General features: G+C 40.3%; 1 protein-coding gene across 1 annotated transcript in view; it reads right to left on the bottom strand.

The window, feature by feature from the left end:
- Positions 1-2,367: 2,367 nt before the first annotated feature.
- nckap1l (NCK associated protein 1 like) overlaps positions 2,368-10,000 on the bottom strand; it is a 35,442-nt gene continuing 27,809 nt past the window's right edge. Inside the window, exons 27-31 of the mRNA XM_046875071.1 lie at positions 4,663-4,756; positions 3,743-3,859; positions 3,540-3,649; positions 3,362-3,451; positions 2,368-3,058 (exon numbers count right to left, since the gene is read on the bottom strand). Coding sequence (XP_046731027.1) covers positions 2,939-3,058; positions 3,362-3,451; positions 3,540-3,649; positions 3,743-3,859; positions 4,663-4,756 — 531 coding nt within the window. The 3' untranslated portion in view covers positions 2,368-2,938. The remainder of the gene's footprint in view (positions 3,059-3,361; positions 3,452-3,539; positions 3,650-3,742; positions 3,860-4,662; positions 4,757-10,000) is intronic.

The raw sequence follows: 10,000 nt of genomic DNA, 5'->3' as shown, positions 1-10,000 counted from the left end.
ATGTACAGTAGGGATATAAAGATACATAGATAAAGAATAGTGCAGATGTGATGAGGAGTAAAAAAGATATAGTATGTAGTATGTAGTATGTACATGTATTGTACAGAGGTTATATACAGTGTTTTGTTTTGTGTTTTGTTTTGTAGTGATTAGTGGTGTAGTGTAGAGTTCAGTAGTGTGATGGTGAATGGAAAAAAGCTGTCCCTGAACCTGCTGGTTCTGGTGCGTAAGTTCCTGTAGCTCCTTCATGATGGAGGGAGGTTAAACAGTTTATGACTGGGATGTGAAGAGACCTTGATAATGTTCTGAGCTCTGCGCACACACCTGCTGTGGTGAAGGTGTTTAATGGCAGGTAGTTGGGTGCCAGTGATGCGTTGGGCGGTTTTGACCAGCCCTTGCAGGGCTTTGCGTTCACACACAGTGGAGCCTCCGTACCATACAGTGTTGGAATTGGTCAGGATGCTATCAATGATGCAGCAGGAGAAACTTGTTAAAATCCCCAGGGACAGATGAGATTTCTTGAGACTTCTCAAAAAGTACAGGCGCTGCTGTGCTTTTTAACCAGTGCTGAAGTGTTCTGCTGCCATGACAGATCCTCAGAGATGTGAACTCCCAGGAACTTAAAGCTGGAGACTTCTACCTCAGTTCCATTGATGTTGACTGGTAGATGTCTCCTGCTGTTGGATTTCCGAAAGTCCACAATGAGCTCTTTGGTCTTTGTGGCGTTGAGGGTCAGGTTGTTGTTGGCACACCATGCTGTCAGATTACGGATCTCTTCCCTGTAGGCCGATTCGTCATTGTTGTCGATCTGGCCGACCACGGTGGTGTCATCTGCATACTTAATGAAGATGTTGGAGTTATACAGAGGAGCACAATCATGGGTGAACAGGGAGTAGAGTAGTGGGCTCAGAACACAGCCCTGTGGGATGCCAGTGTTCAGAATGAGGGTTGAGGTCTGTTGGTAAGAAAGTCCAGAATCCATCTGCAAGTGGAGGTGCAGATACCCAGGTCACTGAGCTTAGTGATTAGTACAGTGTGGAGGACTGTATTGAATGCAGAGCTGAAGTCAATGAACAGCATTCTGATGTAGGTGTTGCTTTTATCCAGGTGGGTGAGGGCTGAATGAAGAGCTGTGGAAACTGCATCCTCTGTTGACCTGTTCGGGTAATAGGCAAATTGGTGTGGGTCCAGTGTAGGTGGTAGGACGACAGTGAGGTGATTCATTACCAGTTTCTCAAAGCACTTCATAGCGATGGGGTGAGTGCAACTCGGCGAAAGTCATTCAGGCATTCGGCAGCTTAGTGCTTAGGCACAGGTATGATGGTTGTGGTCTTCAGGCATGTAGGAACCGTGACTTGGGCCAGTGACAGGTTGAAAATGTCAGTGAAGACCTGTGCCAGTTGTCCAGCGCATGCTCTGAGAACACATCCCTGTATGCCATCCGGGCCAGCTGCCTTGCGTGCATTCACTCTGCTAAACACTGAATAGACGTCCGTTGTTGAGAGTAAAAGTGGGCTGTAAGCAGTAGTAGAGTCAGTGGTTGAGGTCAAATGCCCTGTGCTTTGATCGAAACAAGCAAAAAAACGACATCTAATACGATACCTAATATTTAAGGTATAACTTATGTCAGTACAATGTTATATTCTGATATATAAAATGCACCCTTGTTAGGAAAGCAAAGAGCAGATAATTGTAAATCAACTTTGACATCAGGCCTTGAAAGGAAAAGACAGCATTAAAGTGGAGGTACATTAATAAACCTTTAGAGTGTAACTATTGTTGAGGTAGAGTTAAACACTTAAATACAAAATACATACAATATATATGTTTGTGTTATGTAATGTGGGACATTTTATATAATATTTAATTAATAAAAGAATGCTCCCTTGTGGTGTGTGTATATGTGTGTGTCACAAACAGGCGTACTAGGGCAGAGTTTGGAAGTGAATTGTTTTATGGTTTGAGGGTCCCTGTGAAGTCAACCAGAGAGGCCAGGGGGTTATCTGGCTTTCAGGGTGGTGTATGTGTGTGTGTATGTGTACTTTGTAAGGTATAGAGACTGGCTTGTGTTATCAGTTGAATGTTGTTTGAAGTCAGCTGAAGAGGTCAGGGTTTGTCCTGCTTCGGGGTAAGCAGGTGTAATAAAAGTGTAAGCCGGGGTGCTCATCCTTTGATTGAAATGTAGATGTCAAAGGGTTAAAATGAATACCTGAGACATGAAGTCTACATGACACCCACCAGATGTTACAGTACTTTCTGCTTCTCAGTTTTACTCACAGCTCATCTGGCCCCGCCTTTGACCACACCCACAGCCACACCCTGTAAACGTCATTTTTATGATAATGAAGCAGAGAAACGTGAGGATTGGGGGGTGAGGCTTTTATTCAACACATGATTGAAGCAGATGATTAGAACAGAGACACAAACAAAGTGGTAAAGTTTCACACCACAGGTTAAAAACTGAGATTAATGATTATTTATCATTTATTTATAATAATGAAGAATTTTACCATTAGAACATTAAATCTGAAACAGTTCTACACAGCAGGCACTTCCTATTAACTTCCTGTTTAATTTCTGTTTACTTTCTGCTTTCTCCAGTTCTTGGCCACACACTCTCAATTGCAGTTTCTTTACTCCTTGTCTTTTACTTTACTGTGTGTGTGTGTGTGTGTGTGTGTGTGTGTGTGTGTGTGTGTGTGTGTGTGTGTGTGTTATACAGGTTTATTATTTAATCAAAAAACACTTAGTTTAATTTAAAAGATTGTGAGTCACTGTTGCTTGCGTCCATGTCAGTGTTCTGTTACAGTGAATTATGGGATGTTCATGTTTACACAGGGTTTAAGTGTACCTGATACACTGATATGAGCTCCAGTAATGTGTGTGTGTGTGTGTGTGTGTGTGTGTGTGTGTGTGTGTGTGTGTGTGTTTTCCAGGTTTATCCCATAGTGTGAAGTATTACAGTTTTGTGTACTTCTCTGTAGGCGTTACGCAGCAGCACGTAAGGGAAACAGTTCTCCAAAATGTCCTGACTGAGGAATGGAGACTGTTCCACGATCTACACACACACACACACACACACACACACACACACACACACACACACACAATGTTGTAATTAGTTAATGAGATAATGGTCACATGTTTTTTGTGCTCATGTGTTTTCTGTGTATAAGTTTGAGCACGCTTTTAGAGTTTACTGCTCCCACACAGGAGACCCAAATCACTATATAGTCGATCAAATCACTATAAGGTTTCACGGATCAACTAGACATGTTTTGCGTGTTAGCTTTGTTTAAACGAAGATGTGATCACAGCCGTGTGTGTGTGTGTGTGTGTGTGTGTGTGTGTGTGCACTCACCATGTCCAACAGCAGATAGACCGAGTCTCTGTGTCTGATCTCCACTTTATCAATGTTCTGTCCAAGCTGCAGTAATGCTGATGATGCAATCTGTAAAAGACCAAACATCATCAATCTCTCAACTTACTGATTGTGTGTGTGTGTGTGTGTGTGTGTGTGTGTGTGTGTGTGTGTGTACCAGCAGAAATTCGCGAAGGTGCTGTTCTATGTTCTTGTTCTGGACGGTGAACATGGCAGCGGTCAGGTGGTTGATGGCGGTAGCGAGACAGTGGATGTTGTTTTGGTGACCTGCAGTGGTAACATTTACAAACCGAGTCACATGACCAGTGACCACACCTTGTATGTGTGTGTGTGTGTTTGTGTGTGTGTGTGTTTTCTCACCTCCATATTCTCGTTTGTAGAATGAGTTTGGATCGATGGCGAGAATGGGCAGTGAAACTGCAGCGAACACCAGCAGGAGACATGCAAGTTTATATTCCTCCTCCACTGATGCATTGTCTAAACACACACATAAAACCAATGTTTATTTAGTAATAGTGAGTGTGTATTAGAGCGAGTGTGTATCGGTGAGAGTGTGTATCGGTGAGAGTGTGTGTTGGTGAGAGTGTGATGGTGATAGTGTGTGTTGGTGAGAGTGTGTTGTGAGTGTGTCGGTGAGTGTGTGTTGTTAGAGTGTGTCGGTGAGAGTGTGATGGTGAAAGTGGGTGTTGGTGAGAGTGTGTTGTGAGTGTGTGTCGGTAAGAGTGTGTGGTGAGTGTGTGTCGGTGAGAGTGTGTTGTGAGAGTGTGTGTTGGTGACAGTGTGTATTGGTGAGAGTGTGTGTCTGTGACAGTGTGTGTCGGTGAGTGTGTATTGGTGAGAGTGTGTGTTGGTAAGTGTGTGTCGGTGATAGTGTGTGTCTGTAAGTTCGTGTGTTGGTGAGAATGTGTGTCAGGAACAGTTTGTGTCGGTGAGTGTGTATTAGAGCGATTGTGTATTAGAGCGAGCGTGTATCAGTGAGTGTGTTGTAAGTGTGTGTTGGTGAGTGGGTTGTGAGTGTGTGTTGGTGAGAGTGTGTTGTGAGTGTGTATCCGTGAGTGTGTGTTGGTGAGAGTGTGTTGTGAGTCTGTATCGGTGAGTATGTGTTGTTAGAGTGTGTCGGTAAGAGTGTGATGGTGAAAGTGGGTCTTGGTGAGAGTGTGTTGTGAGAGTGTGTGCAGGTAAGAGTGTGTTGGTGAGTGTTTGTTTCTGTGATTATGTGTGTCGGTTAGTGTATGTTGGGGAAAGTGTGTTGATGAGAGTGAGTGTCATGTGGATTTTACCTGAGCGCATGTTAGCAAAGGCAGCAACAAGAGCTGGATCAATATCACACTGAATGCCAGCTGAACATGCCAACTCATATACACTCAGCACCACCTAAACACACACACACACACACACACACACACACACACACACAGGAGATAAGACACAAAGTCTGATACCCTCCAACTATATACCCTTATACATACACCCACCTCTATAACTATATACCCTTATACATACACCCACCCCTATAACGATATACCCTTATACATACACCTACTCCTATAACTATATACCCTTATACATACACCCACCTCTATAACTATATACCCTTATACATACACCCACCCCTATAACGATATACCCTTATACATACACCTACTCCTATAACTATATACCCTTATACATACACCCACCCCTATAACTATACACCCTTTATACATACCCACCCCTATAACTATATACCCTTATACATACACCACCCTATAACTATATACCCTTATACATACACCCACCCCTATAACTATATACCTTTATACATACACCACCCTATAACTATATACCCTTATACATACACCCACCCCTATAACTATATACCTTTATACATACACCCACCTATAACTATATACCCTTATACATACACCCACCCCTATAACTATATACCTTTATACATACACCACCCTATAACTATACACCCTTTATACATACACCACCCTATAACTATATACCCTTATACATACACCCACCCCTATAACTATACACCCTTTATACATACACCCACCCCTATAACTATATACCCTTATACATACACCCACCCCTATAACTATATACCTTTATACATACACCCACCCCTATAACTATATACCTATACATTCACCTACTCCTATAACTATATACCCTATACATACACCTACCCTATAACTATATACCCTTATACATACACCACCCTATAACTTTATACCCTTATACATACACCCACCCCTATAACTATATACCCTATACATACACCCACCCCTATAACTATATACCCTTATACATACACCCACCCCTAAAACTATATACCCTATACATACACCTACCTATAACTATATACCCTATACATACACCTACCCTATAACTATATACCCTTATACATACACCCACCCCTATAACTATATACCCTTATACATACACCTACCCCATAACTATATACCTTTATACATACACCACCCTATAACTATATACCCTTATACATACAACTACACCATAACTATATACCTTTATACATACACCTACCCTATAACTATATACCCTTATACATACACCTACCCTATAACTATATACCCTTATACATACACCTACCCTATAACTATATACCCTTATACATACACCTACCCCATAACTATATACCCTTATACATACACCCACCCCATAACTATATACCTATACATACACCTACCTCTATAACTATATACCCTATACATACACCCACCCCTATAACTATATACCCTTATACATACACCCACCCCTATAACTATATACCTTATACATACACCACCCTATAACTATATACCCTTATACATACACCTACCCTATAACTATATACCCTTATACATACACCTACCCTATAACTATACACCTTTATACATACACCCACCCCTATAACTATATACCCTTATACATACACCCACCCCTATAACTATATACCCTTATACATACACCCACCCCTATAACTATATACCCTTATACATACACCCACCCCTATAACTATATACCTTTATACATACACCCACCCCTATAACTATATACCCTATACATTCACCTACTCCTATAACTATATACCCTATACATACACCTACCCCTATAACTATATACCCTTATACATACACCCACCCCTATAACTTTATACCCTTATACATACACCACCCCTATAACTATATACCCTATACATACACCACCCCTATAACTATATACCCTATACATACACCCACCCCTAAAACTATATACCCTATACATTCACCTACTCCTATAACTATATACCCTATACATACACCTACCCCTATAACTATATACCCTTATACATACACCCACCCCTATAACTATATACCCTTATACATACACCTACCCCTATAACTATATACCTTATACATACACCCCTATAACTATATACCTTATACATACAACTACACCATAACTATATACCTTTATACATACACCTACCCCTATAACTATATACCCTTATACATACACCTACCCCTATAACTATATACCCTTATACATACACCTACCCCTATAACTATATACCCTTATACATACACCCCCATAACTATATACCCTTATACATACACCCACCCCATAACTATATACCTTATACATACAACTACACCATAACTATATACCTATACATACACCTACCTATAACTATACCCTTATACATACACCACCCCTATAACTATATACCCGTATACATACACCCACCCCTATAACTATATACCTTATACATACACCACCCCTATAACTATATACCCTTATACATACACCTACCCCTATAACTATATACCCTTATACATACACCTACCCCTATAACTATAGACCCTTATACATACACCTAATCCTATAACTATATACCCTTATACATACACCCACCTATAACTATATACCTTTATACATACACCTACCCCTATAACTATATACCTTATACATACACCCACCCCTATAACTATATACCCTTATACATACACCCACCCCTATAACTATATACCCTTATACATACACCTACCCCTATAACTATATACCTTTATACATACACCCACCCCTATAACTATATATCTTTATACATACACCTACCCCTATAACTATATACCCTTATACATACACCCACCCCTATAACTATATACCCTTATACATACACCCACCCCTATAACTTTATACCCTTATACATACACCTACCCCTATAACTGTATACCCTTATACATACACCCACCTATAACTATATACCCTTATACATACCCACCCCTATAACTTTATACCCTTATACATACACCTACTCCTATAACTACATACCCTTATTCATACACCTACCCCTATAACTATATACCCTTATACATACATCCACCCCTGAAGATTTTGCGATGTTCGATGGGAGTGATGAGGATGGACAGGATTAGAAATAAGTTTATTAGAGGGACAGCGCATGTAGGATGTTTTGGAGACAAGGTAAGGGAGGTGAGATTGAGATGGTTTGGACATGTGCAAAGGAGGGACATGGCGTATATCAGTAGGAGAATGCTGAGGATGGAGCCACCAGGAAGGAGGAACAGAGAAAGATCAAGGAGCATGTTTATGGATGTGGTAAGAAAAGACATGCAGGTAGTTGGGTTAAAAACGCAGATGTAGAGGACAGGGGGGTGTGGAGACGGATGATTCACTGTGGTGACCCCTAGTGTAAGAAGCGAAGAAGAAGAAGAAGAAGATACAAACACCTACCCCTATAACTATATACCCTTTATACATACACCTACCACTATAACTATATACCCTTTATACATACACCTACCCCTATAACTATATACCCTTTATACATACACCTACCCCTATAACTATATACCCTTATACATACACCCACCCTATAACTATATACCCTATACATACACCCACCCTATAACTATATACCCTTTATACATACACCCACCCTATAACTATATACCCTTTATACATACACCTACCCCTATAACTATATACCCTATACATACACCCACCTATAACTATATACCCTTTATACATACACCCACCCCTATTACTATATACCCTTATACATACATCCACCCTATAACTATATACCCTATACATACACCCACCCTATAACTATATACCCTATACATACACCTACCCCTATAACTATATACCCTATACATACACCCACCCTATAACTATATACCTATACATACACCACCCCTATAACTATATACCCTTATACATACACCCCTATAACTATATACCCTTATACATACACCTACCCCTATAACTATATACCCTTATACATACACCTACCCCTATAACTATAGACCCTTATACATACACCTAATCCTATAACTATATACCCTTATACATACACCCACCCCTATAACTATATACCTTTATACATACACCTACCCCTATAACTATATACCCTTATACATACACCCACCCCTATAACTATATACCCTTATACATACACCCACCCCTATAACTATATACCCTTATACATACACCTACCCCTATAACTATATACCTTTATACATACACCACCCCTATAACTATATATCTTTATACATACACCTACCCCTATAACTATATACCCTTATACATACACACCCTATAACTATATATACCCTTATACATACACCACCCCTATAACTTTATACCCTTATACATACACCTACCCCTATAACTATATACCCTTATACATACACCCACCCCTATAACTATATACCCTTATACATACACCCACCCCTATAACTTTATACCCTTATACATACACCTACTCCTATAACTATATACCCTTATTCATACACCTACCCCTATAACTATATACCCTTATACATACATCAACCCCTGAAGATTTTGCGATGTTCGATGGGAGTGATGAGGATGGACAGGATTAGAAATAAGTTTATTAGAGGGACAGCGCATGTAGGATGTTTTGGAGACAAGGTAAGGGAGGTGAGATTGAGATGGTTTGGACATGTGCAAAGGAGGGACATGGCGTATATCAGTAGGAGAATGCTGAGGATGGAGCCACCAGGAAGGAGGAAAAGAGAAAGATCAAGGAGCATGTTTATGGATGTGGTAAGAAAAGACATGCAGGTAGTTGGGTTCAAAAAACGCTGATGTAGAGGACAGGGGGGTGTGGAGACGGATGATTCACTGTGGTGACCCCTAGTGTAAGAAGCCGAAAGAAGAAGAAGAAGAAGATACAAACACCTACCCCTATAACTATATACCCTTTATACATACACCTACCACTATAACTATATACCCTTTATACATACACCTACCCCTATAACTATATACCCTTTATACATACACCTACCCCTATAACTATATACCCTTATACATACACCCACCCCTATAACTATATACCCTATACATACACCCACCCCTATAACTATATACCCCTATACATACACCCACCCCTATAACTATATACCCTTTATACATACACCCACCCCTATAACTATATACCCTATACATACACCTACCCCTATAACTATATACCCTATACATACACCACCCCTATAACTATATACCCTTATACATACACCCACCCCTATTACTATATACCCTTATACATACATCCACCCCTATAACTATATACCCTATACATACACCACCCCT

The sequence above is a fragment of the Silurus meridionalis genome, chromosome 19 (assembly GCF_014805685.1).
Source record: "Silurus meridionalis isolate SWU-2019-XX chromosome 19, ASM1480568v1, whole genome shotgun sequence".
Taxonomy (NCBI): Eukaryota; Metazoa; Chordata; class Actinopteri; order Siluriformes; family Siluridae; genus Silurus; species Silurus meridionalis.
The sequence above is the reverse complement of the archived record's forward strand: the minus strand, read 5'-3'. Positions and strand labels throughout refer to the sequence as shown.